Source organism: Panulirus ornatus, chromosome 67 (assembly GCF_036320965.1).
Source record: "Panulirus ornatus isolate Po-2019 chromosome 67, ASM3632096v1, whole genome shotgun sequence".
NCBI classification, from domain to species: domain Eukaryota; kingdom Metazoa; phylum Arthropoda; class Malacostraca; order Decapoda; family Palinuridae; genus Panulirus; species Panulirus ornatus.
In genome coordinates this window covers 3,170,666-3,190,836 of record NC_092290.1, presented here as the reverse complement: position 1 = coordinate 3,190,836, position 20,171 = coordinate 3,170,666, and the positions used below count along the sequence as shown (strand labels likewise).

The following is a 20,171-nucleotide window of genomic DNA, read 5'->3' as shown; positions in this document are numbered from 1 at the left end:
AGGAAAGTTCATGTATAACTACAACAAAATAATCACACATAAAAGAAATGTACACTTTGGAAAAAAAAATACTAAACCACATTTGTTATGCCACCCACCTTGCCACCTACCTGGTAAGTGAAATCCTCGTGTAACTGAGGAAACAGCAATAATGTTGATCTAATAACTGTTATGGTCAAATGATTAAAAAAGATATCAACAGAATCACAAAACATGCTACAATTACCAAATATAGTACCATATTCTTATAACTGATAGTACTATACAAACCCATCCTTTATAAATTCAAGTCCAGAGCTTCAACTCTTTCTTTACTATACTTGTATCACAGACACATTTTCATGTAATGTACTGAGATTAAAAACATTTTCTTAAAATCAATGAATCTCTTGAAACATCCATTAGCACATAACTCATAATCTCACTGTGCCTTTAAACTGCTCCCTCTATTATTTCTTTATATCCATTCTTCCTAATGAACTTAACCAAATCACCATCTTAATTACAGTTATGCTTATCTCCTAAAGACAAAAAACTCAAACTGTCATCCTTACCATGTCAAATCCAAACAAAAATAAATTTTTTCAATTTTTCACCTTAGCGAGCAAGCTTAAGAAACATGCAACAAAGCCTATAATAAAAAAATGCTTGCTTGGCTCCTTCAGTAAATACATTAATTAATTGATGATATGGGAGGGGACAATTTCCAGCCTATTTGAATTACCTTTTATGATATGCATGAAATATGTGGGTAGGATAAATGCAATTCCTTTTTTTCATTACTGATCACCATTTCCTGCATCAGCAAGATAGCGCCAGGAAGAGACGAAGAAAGGCTACATCTACTCACATCCATTGTCTAGCTCTCATATGTAATGCAGCGAAAGCACAGCTTCCTGTCCACAATGAGGCCCCATACCCAGGATGCTTCACAGTGACAGCATGTCTACCCCTATATATCACATTGTTCCAATAAAGTCTATTCCATGAACATCTTTCACCCTTCTGCATGTTCAGATCCCAATCATTCAAATTCTTTTTCATTCCATTCCCACATTTGGTCACTCAGTTCACCTTGTATCCTCCACTTCTGATGCATATATCCTCTCTGACAACGTTTACTCACACATCCTATCCATATATCCAAACCATTTCAACACATCATCCACCCTCTCTTGACCTCAATCTTTATACTACCACACTTCTTTCTTACCCTTTCATCACTTACTTGATCAAACCATCCCACACTACATATTGTCCACAAACATTTCATTTCCATCACATCCATCCTCCTCCGCACAGCCTTATATATAGGCCATACCTTGCATCCAGATAATATAATTGGAACTACTATACCTTCAATCATATCCATTTTCGCCCTCCCAAATAATGTTCTCTCTTTCCTCACATTTTTCAGCACTCCAGAACCTTTGCCCCCTCATCCACCCTATGACTCACTTCTGCTTCCATGGTTTCATTCACTGCCACATCCACTCTCAGGTGTCTAAAACACTTCATTTCCTTCAATTTTTCTACATTCAAACTCACATCTAACCTAACCTGTCCCTCAACCCTGTTAAACCTAATAACCTTGCCCAACCTTGCTAAACCTAATAACCTTCCTTTTATTCACATATACTCACAACTTCCTCCAATTACACTCTTTCAAACTCAAACACCAACTCTGCAGATTCTTACTTAAAATAGCAAGCAAAATCAGATAATCACGTTTTGCGGGGGTAGGAGGGGCTTTTGCTTATTTCCAACATGGCCAGCTCAATGGACTCACAAGTAGACAGTTTACAAACACATGTACAATAAAGTTGTATAAAACAGTATAGTCTTTTTCACAAAAACACAAGTCCTTGTAGAATTTTGCCTTCTCCTTAATCATAACACCAATTAAATAAGTTACTATAAAATAACTGTAACTGCTGGAGCTAAAATGAAGTATAAACAACATAATATATCAAACATGTGAATGTAGAAGAATATTTGTAATACTACGGAATATCATGAGTTCATCTGACTTGTTAACTTTACCAACTCAAGATCACTGCAAAAATTAATATATAATTAGTCACCTGGAAAACGGAATGCTTGTTGCTGTGCAGGAGAAGCAGAGATAACTGGAGCTGGGCTGGAAGGGGTGGAAGAATTGCAACTGGAGGTGTTCGAACTGGAGTCTGGACCCTAAAGACACAGAAGTCCATCAATTACTGATTAAAACTAATCATGTAACAAGGAAATACTACAATACACTAAATATAATTACATACTCTTCAGCAAGGTAATGTCAAGAACAGATGACTGAGTCTCAGAGGGAAAATCCTCACTTGGCCCACATCTCTGTTCCTTCTTTTGGAAAAGTAAAACAGAAGAGGATTTCTAGCCCCCCAGTCCCACCCCTTTTCGTCATCTTCTACGACACACAGGGAATACGTGGAAAGTAATCTTGCTCTCCTATCCCCAGGAATAATATATAATGAGGTAGCGTTAAGAACAGAGGACTGAGCCTTAGAGGGAATATCCTCACTTGGCCCCCTTCTCTGTTCCTTCTTTTGGAAAAGAAAAAAAATGAAGGGGAGGATTTCCAGCCTCCCGCTCCCTCCCCTTTAAGTTACCTTTTACAACACGCAGGGAATATTTCCCACGTATTTCCTGTGTGTCGCAGAAGGTGACTAAAAGTGGAGGGAGCAGGGATTGGAAATCCTCCCCTCTCATTTTTCAATTTTCCAAGAGAAGGAACAGAGAAGGGAGCCAAGTGAGGATATTTCCTCTAAGGCTCAGTCCTCTGTTCTTAATGCTACCTCACTAACGCAGGAAATGGCAAATATGTATGAAAAAATATATCATTTCATATTATAATCAATTGCCGTCTCCTGCATTAACAAGGTAGCGCAAGGTAACAAACAAGGAATGGCCCAACCCACCCACATACAGATGTATGAACATAAACGCCCACACACGCACATATACATACATATAAATTTCAACGTATACACGCATATAAATACAAAGACATATACATTTATATATACGCATGTACATATTCATACTTGCTGCCTTCATCCATTCCTGTCGCCACCCTGCCACACATGAAATAGCATCCCCCCCTCCAGCAAGGTGGCGCAAGGAACAGACAAAAAAGGCCACAGTCATTAACACATACTGTATATAAAAATCAAAAGTGAGTGTTAATACAAAGAATAAAGTCTTCTTTCACGTTAATTTTTTCAAACTTAAATGCAAGAGGTTACTGGACTATTAGGAATTCTATTAACAATAATATTAGTTGACAAATAAAGTATACAGGTTTATAAGATTAAGATTACTTTCAATTTGATAAGAAAATGAACACAATATTCAATATCACTTACCTGGAAGGATGGTATGTTAATGGACGGCTGGGAATAGGACATGGGGCTGCCCCATAGGGGAGGGGGAAATACATCATTCAGATGAGACACACCAGGGGGCCCTCGACTAGGAAGCCCACCGCCCCCATCCATACCACCCTTCTTCAGAGTCTGAAAAGTTTAATTCCTGTATTCAATTTCATCTCTGCTAGACACCATCTAAATATAACAATATGTCTCAGTAAACTGGCCTCTCTCTTTAGTGTAAATATGAATATCTATTCAAGGTTCTTTGTCTTTTGAATCTTCAAATACAATTATATTTTCAAAAATGCCACTGCAAGGTAACATAAGGAAAAAAGGAGTAATGGCCTCATTTGCAAGCATCCATTCTCAAGCTGCATTGTAAAAAGTATCAAAACCTAAGCTTACACTCCACTGTCAAGCCCTACATACTTCTCCATGATCTACTCATACCACTTCTTATGCCCTGATTCATCCCACTAACAGCACTCTGCCCCATATATACCACAATAATCAAATATATTCTGTCCCATGCACACCTCTTGCCCTACTGGATGTTAAGACCCCAACATCCCATAGCCTCCACAACTCATCCCCCATCTTCTTCACCTCCCACAACTCCTTTCCCCCCTCTAGTTCTGACAAATAGATCCCCCTTGTCCATCTTTCCTTGCTCATCCTCTCCATACAACAGGGTCACAAACTCTAACACTTCGACGTATGACACTTTAGAATCAGGGTACAATGAATTGAGTTGCAGCACTATAATTTGACTTACAAGAAATTGGAAAAAATGGACATTTCTTACCTTCATAACTTCATCTAAAAGAGTATTTTCATTTAACTGAAAGTACATCATCATAATTTTGGATAGTAGCACACTTTTCTTTACATACTTGATCACCATTTTCAGTATTAGACAGGTAGCACCAGGAACAGACGAAGAAAGGCCGCCTTCTCTCCCATCCATTCTCTTGTTGTCAGGTGCAGTACACCTAAACCACAGCTCTAGTGCCCTTATCATGCATATTTTCATGATGTCAAAGCAAAACACAATTCAATTTTTATCCCATCAACTGGAAAATATATTCATTTCTGTTGACTGCTATCCCATTATTTACCACATCTACAGTAGGTGTGGGCACTGCAGTAAGTTTGCATGTCCTTAGCCAAAACACCTGGATCACATGATTCAGAGGGTGTCACACAGAGCCCTAGCACCCCTCTCTTCCCCTCCCAGTAGCCCTCATTCCAACCCAATTTCATTCCACTGCCACCTCAAGCTCTTATCACTACATTTTCCATTAAGGCTACTTAATATCCCCTCATTTACTTATGACATGGCAACAGCTATTGAATCAGGGTGATGCAGATGATCCTCTCCTTCCCACTGACCCTCAGTCCACCCCATCCTACTTCAGCAGCACCTAAAGCATTCACCACCATGTTTCAGTAAGGCGTCTTTTTCATTAAGTTTTCATTTAACTGTCCGAATTACATCATTATAGCATGGTGATGTACATGAGTAGTAAGCTAAGTTGTGTCAGGTATAGTGCAGTCCATCCATAAAGGTCAGTTTGGGAAAATTTTGGTCAGGAACGTAACCCCCTTTATAACATGGGTTTCAATGACTCATGTTACAACAGATTCGAGATGAAGAACACCTATGTTGAGCAGTAATGCCTCGGTAAGTCTGAACTACTTCAGCATACCCTTGTCAGCCCTCTCAACCACACTGCACTTAATGCCAAACTTCTCTTTTCCACTGCCAACCCTTACATGATCATCCCACCTCAAGCCACATATCTGCCCTCTTCTTTTCTTTTGCATTCTAGGATCAAGCTCTACATCCATAAAAAAGACAAGACTACCACATCAGCATACATAACTGTTTTTGCCCCAACAGACACCAAATTCTCCCTCCACATTCTCCTTAATGCTCCCGGGACATTAGACCACACTCAAACTTCCAATCCAACCATCATGTCTTACTCCTGTTATACATCATTTTCTTACTTTTTATCACCTTTACTTTAAACTTTCTCTTGTCACACACACTCCCGAAGTCTGTCACCAGCTTCTGGAGTTTCTGCCTGGAGTCTGAACATAAAAATCAACATTTCTATCTATCTATCCATCTATATCTCTGATGTCTGTTCCAACTAGAACTCCCTCAAAAGGGTGGCCAGGGCAACAGTCTCCATAACTAAAGAACTCTAATGCCGCTTCTTAGTTTTTAGTGCCTCACCCTTAACGGGCCACTGGCAGAGGGTTAGTCTAGCAAAGAGTTTGCAGAGGCTCCTACCTAATGTTCCTAATGACTACTTTCAGAAGTAATTTATCTTGTATGTCCCCCTAACCACCAGCATACCATAAACACATCCATGTATTTAACTCACTCACCACTTCATTCAAAAACAAAATAAACAACCACGACGATATCACACATCTTTGATGCAGACCCACCTTCACTAGGAGCCACTTACCTTCCTCCCTTCCTGGTACCTTACTCTTCCAGCAAAAGCTTCTCATTGCATTTAGTAACTTTCCATTTACCCTGTATAATCGCTGAACCTTCCATAAGGCCCCTCTGTCAACTTATATTCTTTTTCTACATCTATAAATGCCACATACAGTTCACTCTCTTTTTCCATATATTTCTCACCTAAATTATTTAGGGTTAAACAAGATTCACAAACCCTCTACCTCTCCTGAAGCCACACTGCTCCTTCCCATTTAGTTGTCTTGTGCATGCCATCACTCCCACTCCCCCATACACCTTAAAAAACACTCAGGAGAATTACACCTTTGTAATTCAATCATGCACTCCTGTCCTTATCTTCATATACATGCACTAAACAGGCATTCTGCCAGTCCTCAGTCACCTCACCTTTGATCATGCAAACGTCCAATAGCCTGACTAACCTGACACACTAACTACAAAACTCATGTGCAATCCAATCTAATTCAAATACTAACCAAGAAAAATATTTGTCATAAGTATGGTTCCACTCACATCAGTAAAAATTTGTAGATATTCAAGAGGCAACCCACAGGATGGTGGCACCTTTGATTCACATTCACGATGGCATTTAAAGCTGCATTCTTTGCATTTTAAACCTAAGAAAGTAAAAAAAGACAAAAGTTAAGACTGATATAGTTTTGTAGTGTGCATAATGTGATGTCTATAATAGGGTTAAGTGAGGGCCAATCAGGTCAAAGGATAAAGGTATGTTTTTTTTCTTCTTTCACATTTGTTCACTGTTTCCTGTATTAGTGAGGTAGTGTCAGGAACAGACAAAGAAAGGCCTCATTTGTTCATATCCATTCTCTGTCTGACAAGTGTAATGACTTCTGGTATATGTAATGATAGTAGTACATTTTTTTATGTTAGCTCAGATGGCATGAGCAACTGAATGCCCAAAATCAAATATGTATTACTATTATATTTATGATGGTCAAGAACTGGAAGTAAAAGTGGGAAGGCAAGGGTTATAACAAGTGATAAAAAAGGAAATGCAAAACTTGACTTACATGAAAAGTTAGAGGAAAAATCTGACATATGGAGCGAATGAGTGAGGAAAGGTTGACAAAGAGGATATATGTGTCAGAGGTGGAAGGAACAAGCAAGAAAAGCAGGAAACCAAACTGGAGGTGTAAGGATGGAGTGAGAAACATTTTGAGCGATTGGAGCCTAAACATGCAGAAGGGTGAGAGGCATGCAAAGAACAGAGTGAATTGGAACAACAATGTGGTATACCAGGGTCAACATGCTGTCAATGGACTAAACCAAGGTACGTGAAATGTCTGTTAGGCCTGGATATGAATAGGGAGTTATGATTTCGGTGCATTACACATGACAGCTAGAGACTGGGAACAAATGTGGCCTTCTTTGTTACTTTTCCTGGCGCTACCTCGCTGATGCAACAGGTGGCGATGCTGTTTCCTGTGGGGCGGGATGGGGCAGGTAATGGATGAAGGCACGTGAGTATGAATATGTACATGTATATATGTGTATAAGGCTATGTATGTGTATGTATACGTTGACTGTATATGTATATAAGTATGTTCTGGGCATGTATGTATATATGTGTGAATATGGGTGGATGGGTCTTTCTTCGTCTGTTTCCTGACACTACCTCGCTGGCATGGGAAGCAGCAGTCAAGTATAATAAAATAAGTAAAATTATCAATAAAATGTATATGACAAGGTTATGTGTAGTGCAGCTGAGGAGTACAACAACAGAGACTGCTAAAGAGGAGTGTGGCAACATAAACATAAGTTGTGGAAAAGAGTTGAACAACATAGTGAAAAGATTTAAGTGATCTAGTTTGGAAGAGGCGGCATCTCCCCCAAAAAAAATTTTGAATGGAAAGCCAGTGAGTAAAGAATGTACTGTCTTGAATAATATGGAAAAAAAAACTTGGTGCACATGTTGAAGGTAAAAAAAAAAAAAAAATGGTAAAATAAAAAGTCAAAGTGTGAGAGACAAAAACTTATTCTGGAATAAGGTACACAAGATCATCAATCTAATGCTCTCCAATATCATTATCATTAACTCATTTCAATTTCAATGGCATGGATCTGCTACATTCATGAACGTTTCATAGGAATTAATTTTGCAGGACTGAGGTTCCTAATCCCAAATCTACAGGCAGGAAAAGGGTAATGATACCCAATTCCCTGGGGATAGTCTTACTACCCAACAACCCTATGAAATGACAAGCATTGTATCCTAAATCTATAAATATTGAGAAAACATTTGAAAATTTGATTATTACCACTAAGGATTGTAAACTTGTGGTGGCAATATCCACAAGTTGCTGACTTGATGGTTTTCATAAATCGATGCTGCACATTGTGAACCATTGAACCAGGTAGAGTTGGTGTTCGTGGTGACTTTGGAACTCCCACATTATCTATAAAAACAAGAGGAAATGAGAAAACTGTTTCTCATTCCTGATTACCTGCAATTATCAGAACAACCTTTATTCTTTTACTGAAGAAAAATATCTCATGTTGAATTTATACTAAACTTAATATTTCTTCACAACAAATCCAACATGCATGATTCACTTCAAGGTAGAGAACTTGGAAACCAGTTTCAGTACAAAACAAGTAGTTGTCTTTAAGCTACAATACAAGGATGAAGTTATTCACATGTAAATAGAAAAAGAGTGCCCTAAACACACAAGACAAGAATCACTAATAAAAACATATGGAGAAAAAGGTCAGCAATACAAGACTGGGTATATGGAAAGTTTACCTAAAACACTTTGCTGTTACACATTTCTTTAAGCCTATCTTCATCTCTGAAATCCAAGAGTAGCTAAGATTTCATTTGTGTGGCTGTATAAGGTTGTCGATTTAACCATGACCTAAAGAAAACTATGATTCAACAATAAACTTAACCATGTAAAGGGTTATTTCTTCAGTACTGCATAACATAAACATATATAATTAATTACATGATTATCTGGTCTGTCTGAAATACTGTATCATTCAAAATATGATGAAGTACTTTAATACACATTATTAAAAAAAAAATGGCAAAAGCCACAACAGCATCTGCTCCGAAACGGAGAACAAATAAAATACAACACCACATACAAGTATGACAAAGCCTCAGCTGCTATCATTCAATCCCAGTAGAAGAAACTGTGGCATAAACTTAAGAATTAGCCAATACTTTAGTTATATCCAGTGTCATTTGGTGCACACCCATCCATCATTCATTTGTATCAATTAGTGATATAAACTCCTGACCTGTTTCTTCACAACAAGTGTAGGCTGTACTAAAGAAGGGCAAATAAAGACACAGCAGAGAACATTTCTACATCAATTCTGAAACCTGATTTAAAATTCCTTAATTGCCTGACTGCTGTTGTGAAATGCCTCAAAGTCAGAACTGGTGATCAAGTGAGAATGTAACTGTCCATGAGTTTATTTTTCTTTCACCCAAACACTACTGGTACCTTCTTTAAGCCCTAACCAGTACTAATCTAACACAAATTTCACTTTATCTTTTAAGGTACTCTCTATCTATCTATCCATATCACTGATGCCCATTCCCTTCAGGATCTCCCTCAAAGAAGGCCAAGGCAAAAACAAGACAGAAGACAGAAGTCTAATCACAAAATCAATTTAAACCAAAGATCATAACACTTACTCTTGTTGGTATAACTCTCCTCTTCTGCAGGGTCTGCATAGTTTGGTGATTTTGTTGGACTGTCGAGAGCAGAAGGGGCTGGAGAATTCTTGAGTTTCCGCACATCAGTCCTGCTCCTACTTCCGTCTGTTCTTTTGCCACTGCTTTCTACTGCTGCTGAGGCTTCAGATTCTGAGTGAAGGCGTGTCCGTCGTGTGCCCAACTGCTCCATGCTGCCACCCAGCCAAAAATTATTTATTTTTCGTCTTAATAAGAAATGACTAAAACAAATTTATTGCAACAGCAAAATACAAATGAAAGCATCAATATATTGCATTTCAATATAAAGTAAATGTGAAGCAAGGTATGTAAAGTAATATCAATCATGTAATTCATTCCAAATGAAAGTCATGTGTAATTACATATTTTGAAACATATAAGCCCCATTCCCATTAAGCGAATAAATCAATATAAAAAAGTACAAATGCCAACAGTGGACAGCACATGTCCAGATGGATATTCCCAGTCGTAGGAGGATTTGTATCGAAGAGGCAGATGTAGGCACACATGATGCACATACGAACGCAGAGCAGCAGCATGTCGCATACAGGAAGGCAGGCAGGTGGCGACAGCAGTCAGCATAACAGAGACAGGGCAAAAACACAAACTAAGCTACTAAAGAACACTTAAAAGTATAGCCTTAACTCTTATTCATTCAGTATTTATACATATAATTTTAAACCAATCTACACAGCTAACACAAAGCATTCTGTTTGGCATGCATGCTGCCATAATGCCCAAAATAAGACATATTAATGTCAGACAGCTAATCCCTTCATATCCTATCTATCTATATATATCTAATGCCCATTCCCTGTAGGACCTCCCTCAAGGGGGTGGCCATGGTAAAAGAGGCTCCATAACCGATGAACTCCATTGCTGTTTCTTAGCCTTTAGTGCCTTATCCTTAACAAACCACTGGCAAGGGGCAACTCTAGCACAGTGTTTCCAGAGGCTCCTACTTAATGGTCCTATGACTACTTCTACCCTTCATAGCACATATCATTAGCATACTATAGTCAGCCAAACACAAAAGAAAATAACCACATATACATAAGAGGAAACACAACTCTTTTATCAATTGTTTTGGGGCTAAAATGAGTTTTTGCTGAGAGACATTTCTGTATTTTAACAAAAACTGCCACAGAGACAAAGCGATGGCTGGTGTTCCTAACCTTAAAGTTTAAGCAAACAGCTTTGTACTAAACTGTATCAAACTTTTGTGCCATCCAGTAATGACCAACTTCTGAGTTTATCCAATGAAGATTTATGTAAGCAAACTTTAGCCAATGAAAATCAGTAGTAGAAAAATCAATTTTCAGTAAGAATATAATGAAAACTAGCAATTACCCCCATACCATATCAATATCAACTCCAAATTTGAGATATCCAAAAACATGTCTGCCTTCTAAATTCTTTCAATGAAAATTCAAATGATCAAACCTTACCTAGTAGTAATGTCACAGAATGCAAAATGAGCAAATCAAGTTAAGGTACACTGCAATCTAGTATATACCCCAAAATCCCTGAGCTTAGCCTCACCACTGCAGCTCGTGTCAAATCCACATCTATTATCGTTACTCAATCATATCAGGTGGATCAAGTACAGTATTCACATCACCCGCACACATATTCAATCAGTGTTGAGTGTATTATAAAAGTGAGACATGGACCTCCAGACTTATGAAGGAACTTCTTAACTTCAATTTACACACAGTTTCTGCACTTGATACACAACTGCAGATATGTTGACATCAAAGACCAACCTTATCGTGGCAATGCAAAGTTTACTACTAAGTGGTCCAAGTCTAAGGAATCCTGTCTCTGCAAGGTACCACAAGCAAACTTAAATGGTAAACTACCTTTCACTTCATTAATCAACATTCCCAGCATCAATTAGAAAATCTCCTTGTAATATACAAGCCATCATAAACCACAAAAAGGAACGCTTACTTTCTGAATGGCACATCAGATTGCCTAAAAAATTTCAACAGCGTAAAGGCTATGTCCAGGACTGCTGAAGAGTAATGAACAGAAAGCTCACCAGATTGAGGAATGAATTTACAAACTCACATATTTATGAACAAAACAGCATGCATTTCTCTCTTACTCTACTATGAGGTGTCGATGAAACCCATTAAGAGGAAGTCATGCATTGCTCATCTTTTACAAGTCTTCCCATAAAAATACGGAGAAATGCACATACACAATCTGCTGTATATAAATGACTTAGATTAATATCTATATTTCCTTTTTTTGTACATTAAATATTGAAATACAAAAAGGTGGGGGTTCCAGCACCCTGCCCTCTCTCTCTCTCCCCCTTCCCCTCTCTACGGCCTTCTATGATGCTCAGAGAACGTGAAGATGGAATTCTTTATTCCCTACTCCAGTCTAAGTATACTTTCTTCATATCAGTTTGTTAAACCCCACCTTATCGAGGCAGCTCTAGAATGTGAGTATTCAAGGAAGAAATCCTCATTTTGCTACTTCTGGTATCCCTATTTTAAGTGATAAACCAGAAGGGCAAGATTTCCAGCAACCATACTCCTACTCCTGTTAGTTACCTAAAATACATACATAGTACTCTTTCTCTTATGTCCCCAGAAATATTTCATACCTGGGTAAATAATCAGCGGAGAGCTACTATATCGTATGAATCTCCACACAAGAGGCATTTCTAGCTTATCTTTTCCAAACATTTTAAAATCATGAACAAGAACCACCAATCCTGCTTTCCAAGATTTGCAACAGGCAAAGAACTCGGTCCTAAATTCTCTTTAATAAGGCAATGATATCTTTTCAAAGACCTGAGCAGGAAAGTCTGGCCTGAACTGGTCTGAATGAGAATATTCAACTACTCACAAAATATCCAAAAGAATATTAAATGTGAGCCAAGTGCAGAATCAATCATAAGACAGACCTCAAGAAATGAGTCTCGCTTGAACTAAGAATACAAAACAACTTAAAAAAATCATCCAGAAGGATTTCAAATTCAATTCTGGCTTTGAGTTACCTTCAAGGTAATAATCACTTCTTGTGGTTTGGAAGAAGTAAAGAACATTTTGTATATTTTCTTTAGCAAAGTAGTAACTTGTCTAAAAAGAAAAATAGAAAAAACAGTCTAGCTTGAACTGACAATATATCACTCATCATTTAAGGTGACAGTCATTAATGCACAGAATGTCTCTACAAGGTGTCATTTCAAACTAAATTTTATGGAATAAGAGTCTATAAACTGCAGGAACAGATAAATTAAACCAAAAAAAAATCCTGCTAATGAATCTAATGAGTCCAGTTCGCAGAATGACTTGTGCAATGGTAAAATTCTAAAAAAGGGGAGCATGGTAAATCTTAACACTAAGACTTGCAAAATGTAGAGCTGACATAGGCAACACCCACAAGGTGGAGCCTAGGGTGTAACTGCTAGTATCTAGCATAACATTTACCATTATCTTGTTGAATCTGGTCAATACAGTTTGTCAATGGATGTACTTAGTGAACAAACTTTCCTGCTGACTGAGCACAAAAGTAAATCAGAAGGATAGCATAACCAAATTTAATCAAGCATTTTGATTGACTAATGATGATCCAAGCCTGAAAACTCATCATCCTAACCTCAAAAAACCTACTATGATCATTCTTTATGCCCTTCTGACATTTGATGTATGCACAATACCAATTTTGATAAAGACGTCCTCCTACACTTTATGGGGGATGTGGCCATCCAAAAGCTTTAATACTCACCATCTTAAAGGTGCAAAAGTGACATCTCCCTTCTTTAACATCATTATATGTATTTACAAAAGGAGACTATGATGAATCTTTATTGAACAAAGATCATCAAACAGCATTTAAGATATTCTAGCAATTTACCTTTAAATTTAAAATTACCAATAATACTTTACATAACAGAAAGAGCTTCATCTGCAATGCTGTACTATATCTCTGATCATATAGCAAGGATAAAATTACTATGAAAATATTACAAGTATGCCACAACAAGCATTTTAACAAACATACCACTACTGGTCTTCTTTTAATGTTCTTTAAAGGACCATGTCTTAGTAAGCCATTATGGTGCTTGATACTATATGCCACTCTGTAGTCCAAAGTTTGATTTTACTTGCCCAACATTGTGATAAGTATTTCATACTATTCACCATTTCCCATGTTAGCGAGGTAGTGTTAAGAACTGAGGCCTGAGCCTTTGAGAGAATATTTTCACTTAGCCCCTTTCTCTGTTTCTTCTTTTGAAAAAGTAAAAAATGAGAGGGGAGGATTTCCAGCCCCCCCCGTTCCCTTCCCTTTTAGTCGCCTTCTACGACATGCAGGGAATACATGGGAAGTATTCTTTCTCCCCTATCCCCAGGGATAAAGTATAAGTATACTAAACATAATTCTTTCACTGCGACAATCAACTAAATTAAAATTAACTTTTACAATCAAAAACTACATATATCAACTTTTCTGTAACTTTGCCAAAACATATTCCCTTTAATGCAACAATTGACAGCCTTCCCCAGAACTTTAAATGTCTGCTAGACATCCCTTTGTCATTCTATCTGGGAACAGCTCCTAGAAATATGAAGGTAAACAAAAGGCAGCTAGTCCACCTACACTAGCTAAACAGCAATGATTTATAATTATTTTAAGGTAAATCACATGAAATAACCACAAGACAGCACAATATGCATTAAGTTTTTAAACTATATCATACATACTATATATAGAAATGACCAGGAAGTGATACACAAAAACTCATGAGGTGAACATACAACAAATGACTGACTTCAATACCACCAACACCACCTACACAGCAATGACACACTTTCCTTCATTAACTTACGTAAGCTACGTACTAAGACATCATAATATGCTGTTTTCCCAGTTTTCCCAGTTTGCAATAAGCTATCCCAATTGGAAAAATGCTATGTGAATCGCCATTCTTACTATCATCACAGGCATGATCATCGAACATGAAACTGGACTGAAATACTTTTTTCATGAAAGAAAGATACAAAATATTTTCAGTCCATGAAGTACAATGAACACAAAATTTTACAAAATAACTTAATTGTTTTACAATCAACAACATACATTTCAAAATTCCCAATTTTCCAGTTTTGTTTATGATATTTCCATTTTGGTACCAGGAGAATTTTCTCAAAATACCTAAAATAAGTAATGCTAAGTCTAATGAATTTTGCAATTTCCACGAGAAGTTAGTGCACTTCCCTTTAAATATGTTTTCATTCAACAGTTTTATTTCTTCCCTTCCTTTCCTCTGTGAAAAGAAAAAAGGCAGAAGATGCAAACAAATCTTTCTTTTGAAAATGTGTTCTCTCAATGCTGTCATATATACACACAGTAAAAGATTTCAAGGAGTCATGGTGAACAATACAATTTCATGCCTTTGGAATATATCTGGCTTTCTTACTAAATCAATTTCCTCAGTCTACTATCACATATCGAAGAATGCTTTTCAACATATTTACATATTTTCTGGTAGAAAATTTAAACTTCCAATTTGTAATGTTTTCTAAATCTTCATGCCATACATGTAAACTTTATAGTCATTTCAAATTGAAAAAGGAATATGGAAGATCAATAAAGACAAAGTTTTCATGGGGAATTGGCAACTTTGTGAACGGCCCTAAAATCTAATGATGTACCAAAATAATAAAGCATCTTCAACAGACGAAAACCATATAAAATCCCAAACATTTACTCACCTAAATGGAGTTCAGTATTAACCCAATATCTTATACAAAGTAATATATGCAAAATCAAATGCCAATGAAAGGCTAACATTAGCAATTATATCTTTTACTGTTATGACTACAAACTTTGACACCCCTTTGAAAATACAGAACTTGTCTCATAATAAACTTTATCATGAAATTTAACTAATAATATTCACAGCCTGATATTTCCTTCTTTATCTTTATATACATATACATACATGCCAATGCATGTATATGTATACATATACATACATGCCAATGTTACATATACATACATGTCAATCATATATCCATCAAATGTACATTTAAACACATGCATCCCTTGACCATGTATCATCAACATCTCAAGTCAAAATATAATTCAAGTATTAAATGAATGGTAAATACATTCTAATTTTCAATAATAGCACTGTTATAGCCTGCAGTTTCAACTGCCTTGTACGAGATAACACATATCACTACCAAATACATACAAAATTCTTGGGACAATAGCAAAGCAAAATCTACTCAGGCATAGTGTTCCAAGAACATGATTTAGATGAAACACCATCCTATGAATTAAGCATTTCATAAGCAAAAACATGAAAGCTAAAATTCATAATCAATCCTATACTTACCTATATGTCTGGATATTTCATATTACGATTTGATGACGTGTCTATTGTATTTTCACAAAAAATATGAAGCATAGTCTAAAGAATATAATACTTAGAAAAGCAAATGGATTTGTATGTAGCATTTATGGATCTGGAGAAGGCATATGATAGAGTTGATAGAGATGCTCTGTGGAAGGTATTAAGAATATATGGTGTGGGAGGCAAGTTGTTAGAAGCAGTGAAAAGTTTTTATCGAGGATGTAAGGCATGTGTACGTGTAGGAAGAGAGGAAAGTGATTGGTTCTCAGTGAATGTAGGTTTGCGGCAGGGGTGTGTGATGTCTCCATGGTTGTTTAATTTGTTTATGGATGGGGTTGTTAGGGAGGTAAATGCAAGAGTTTTGGAAAGAGGGGCAAGTATGAAGTCTGTTGGGGATGAGAGAGCTTGGGAAGTGAGTCAGTTGTTGTTCGCTGATGATACAGCGCTGGTGGCTGATTCATGAGAGAAACTGCAGAAGCTGGTGACTGAGTTTGGTAAAGTGTGTGAAAGAAGAAAGTTAAGAGTAAATGTGAATAAGAGCAAGGTTATTAGGTACAGTAGGGTTGAGGGTCAAGTCAATTGGGAGGTAAGTTTGAATGGAGAAAAACTGGAGGAAGTAAAGTGTTTTAGATATCTGGGAGTGGATCTGGCAGCGGATGGAACCATGGAAGCGGAAGTGGATCATAGGGTGGGGGAGGGGGCGAAAATTCTGGGAGCCTTGAAGAATGAGTGGAGGTCGAGAACATTATCTCGGAAAGCAAAAATGGGTATGTTTGAAGGAATAGTGGTTCCAACAATGTTGTATGGTTGCGAGGCGTGGGCTATGGATAGAGTTGTGCGCAGGAGGATGGATGTGCTGGAAATGAGATGTTTGAGGACAATGTGTGGTGTGAAGTGGTTTGATTGAGTAAGTAACGTAAGGGTAAGAGAGATGTGTGGAAATAAAAAGAGCGTGGTTGAGAGAGCAGAAGAGGGTGTCTTGAAATGGTTTGGGCACATGGAGAGAATGAGTGAGGAAAGATTGACCAAGAGGATATATGTGTCAGAGGTGGAGGGAACAAGGAGAAGTGGGAGACCAAATTGGAGGTGGAAAGATGGAGTGAAAAAGATTTTGTGTGATCGGGGCCTGAACATGCAGGAAGGTGAAAGGAGGGAAAGGAATAGAGTGAATTGGATCGATGTGGTATACCGGGGTTGACGTGCTGTCAGTGGATTGAATCAAGGGCATGTGAAGCGTCTGGGGTAAACCATGGAAAGCTGTGTAGGTATGTATATTTGCGTGTGTGGACGTATGTATATACATGTGTATGGGGGTGGGTTGGGCCATTTCTTTCGTCTGTTTCCTTGCGCTACCTCACAAACGCAGGAGACAGCAAAAAAAAAAAAAAAAAGTATTTACTTTCCAATACTTGAGAGGGAAAAGTTCACCCATAACCCAGTAATCAAACAGAGAAAAGCACGACTCATAGGGTTCAACTGTGTTCACTCTCCCATTGATCCAGATGTACAAAGTTCTCTATATGAATCTGCATTTACATAACATCACATGGACAGAAGGATGGACAGTAATGTGCCAGACTCTTTTAATTTGTTTACATATTTATGTACATCTGGATAGCATAAGAGACGGAAAAAAAAAAAAGCAATGATCTGTGTCAGAAGTCGAAACAGAAAAAGGAAGATGGAGAACAATGGGGAGACAGAAAGATGTAATAATAAATTCTTTGAGGCATTGGAAATATGGGGGGAAAACAAGAAGGGACGGAATGATGAAGAGAAGGAAACTTTGGGTACTGGGACCTGAAAATTCAAGAGGGTGAGAGGGGTGAATATGAGAGAATAAACCTGATCAACGTGGTATGTGGAGAACATATGCAAAGAAAGACATGATGAGGATCTAAGCATCAAAGGTGGAGATAGCACGTGGGAGATAAAGAACATGGAAGAATACAGTGAAGGACCCTTTAGGGTACTGGGACCTGAACATACAGGAGAGTGAGAGGCATGAGTGTGAGAAAATGAAATAGATCAATGTGGTGCATGATGACCAACATGTTGTCAGTACGCTAAACCAAGGTAGAAGGAGTAGCATGTGAGGCATGGCTGTGGATGGTAGGCTCTGATCTCAATACACTATACATGACAGGTAGAGAGTGGGTGTATGCATATGAGAGCAATGTTCACTTGTTCCAAACAGTATCTTGCTAAGGCAGGAGAGGGAATTAGGAAAAACAGAATTAAACTATGTATAAAGAGATATCCAGACAATGAGAGTTGGGGTGAGAGAGTATCATTAAGTTTTAGGGAGAATAAAAAGATGTTCTGGAAGGAGGTAAATAAAGTGCGTAAGACAAGGGAGCAAATGGGAACTTCAGTGAAGGGCGCAAATGGGGAGGTGATAACAAGTAGTGGTGATGTGAGAAGGAGATGGAGTGAGTATTTTGAAGGTTTGTTGAATGTGTTTGATGATAGAGTGGCAGATATAGGGTGTTTTGGTCGAGGTGGTGTGCAAAGTGAGAGGGTTAGGGAAAATGATTTGGTAAACAGAGAAGAGGTAGTGAAAGCTTTGCGGAAGATGAAAGCCGGCAAGGCAGCAGGTTTGGATGGTATTGCAGTGGAATTTATTAAAAAAGGGGGTGACTGTATTGTTGACTGGTTGGTAAGGTTATTTAATGTATGTATGACTCATGGTGAGGTGCCTGAGGATTGGCGGAATGCGTGCATAGTGCCATTGTACAAAGGCAAAGGGGATAAGAGTGAGTGCTCAAATTACAGAGGTATAAGTTTGTTGAGTATTCCTGGTAAATTATATGGGAGGGTACTGATTGAGAGGGTGAAGGCATGTACAGAGCATCAGATTGGGGAAGAGCAGTGTGGTTTCAGAAGTGGTAGAGGATGTGTGGATCAGGTGTTTGCTTTGAAGAATGTATGTGAGAAATACTTAGAAAAGCAAATGGATTTGTATGTAGCATTTATGGATCTGGAGAAGGCATATGATAGAGTTGATAGAGATGCTCTGTGGAAGGTATTAAGAATATATGGTGTGGGAGGCAAGTTGTTAGAAGCAGTGAAAAGTTTTTATCGAGGATGTAAGGCATGTGTACGTGTAGGAAGAGAGGAAAGTGATTGGTTTTCAGTGAATGTAGGTTTGCGGCAGGGGTGTGTGATGTCTCCATGGTTGTTTAATTTGTTTATGGATGGGGTTGTTAGGGAGGTAAATGCAAGAGTTTTGGAAAGAGGGGCAAGTATGAAGTCTGTTGGGGATGAGAGAGCTTGGGAAGTGAGTCAGTTGTTGTTCGCTGATGATACAGCGCTGGTGGCTGATTCATGTGAGAAACTGCAGAAGCTGGTGACTGAGTTTGGTAAAGTGTGTGGAGGAAGAAAGTTAAGAGTAAATGTGAATAAGAGCAAGGTTATTAGGTACAGTAGGGTTGAGGGTCAAGTCAATTGGGAGGTGAGTTTGAATGGAGAAAAACTGGAGGAAGTGAAGTGTTTTAGATATCTGGGAGTGGATCTGGCAGCGGATGGAACCATGGAAGCGGAAGTGGATCATAGGGTGGGGGAGGGGGCGAAAATTCTGGGGGCCTTGAAGAATGTGTGGAAGTCGAGAACATTATCTCGGAAAGCAAAAATGGGTATGTTTGAAGGAATAGTGGTTCCAACAATGTTGTATGGTTGCGAGGCGTGGGCTATGGATAGAGTTGTGCGCAGGAGGATGGATGTGCTGGAAATGAGATGTTTGAGGACAATGTGTGGTGTGAGGTGGTTTGATCGAGTGAGTAACGTAAGGGTAAGAGAGATGTGTGGAAATAAAAAGAGCGTGGTTGAGAGAGCAGAAGAGGGTGTTTTGAAGTGGTTTGGGCACATGGAGAGGATGAGTGAGGAAAGATTGACCAAGAGGATATATGTGTCGGAGGTGGAGGGAACAAGGAGAAGAGGGAGACCAAATTGGAGGTGGAAAGATGGAGTGAAAAAGATTTTGTGTGATCGGGGCCTGAACATGCAGGAGGGTGAAAGGAGGGCAAGGAATAGAGTGAATTGGAGCGATGTGGTATACCGGGGTTGACGTGCTGTCAGTGGATTGAATCAAGGCATGTGAAGCGTCTGGGGTAAGCCATGGAAAGCTGTGTAGGTATGTATATTTGCGTGTGTGGACGTATGTATATACATGTGTATGGGGGGGGGGTTGGGCCATTT

The 20,171-nt window shown here is 38.3% G+C and overlaps 1 protein-coding gene across 5 annotated transcripts in view; it reads right to left on the bottom strand.

Moving 5' to 3' along the window:
* Positions 1-20,171, bottom strand: part of LOC139747092 (kinase suppressor of Ras 2-like) — a 49,121-nt gene that overhangs the window by 13,721 nt on the left and 15,229 nt on the right. For 2 of the 5 annotated variants that reach the window (XM_071658904.1, XM_071658906.1), the window contains exons 6-11: positions 9,554-9,813; positions 8,166-8,303; positions 6,400-6,503; positions 3,381-3,530; positions 2,085-2,193; positions 111-134 (exon numbers count right to left, since the gene is read on the bottom strand). In XM_071658904.1, the coding sequence (XP_071515005.1) occupies positions 111-134; positions 2,085-2,193; positions 3,381-3,530; positions 6,400-6,503; positions 8,166-8,303; positions 9,554-9,813 (785 nt within the window). The remainder of the gene's footprint in view (positions 1-110; positions 135-2,084; positions 2,194-3,380; positions 3,531-6,399; positions 6,504-8,165; positions 8,304-9,553; positions 9,814-20,171) is intronic. The other 3 variants (XM_071658905.1, XM_071658909.1, XM_071658908.1) reach the window with 2 other exon arrangements.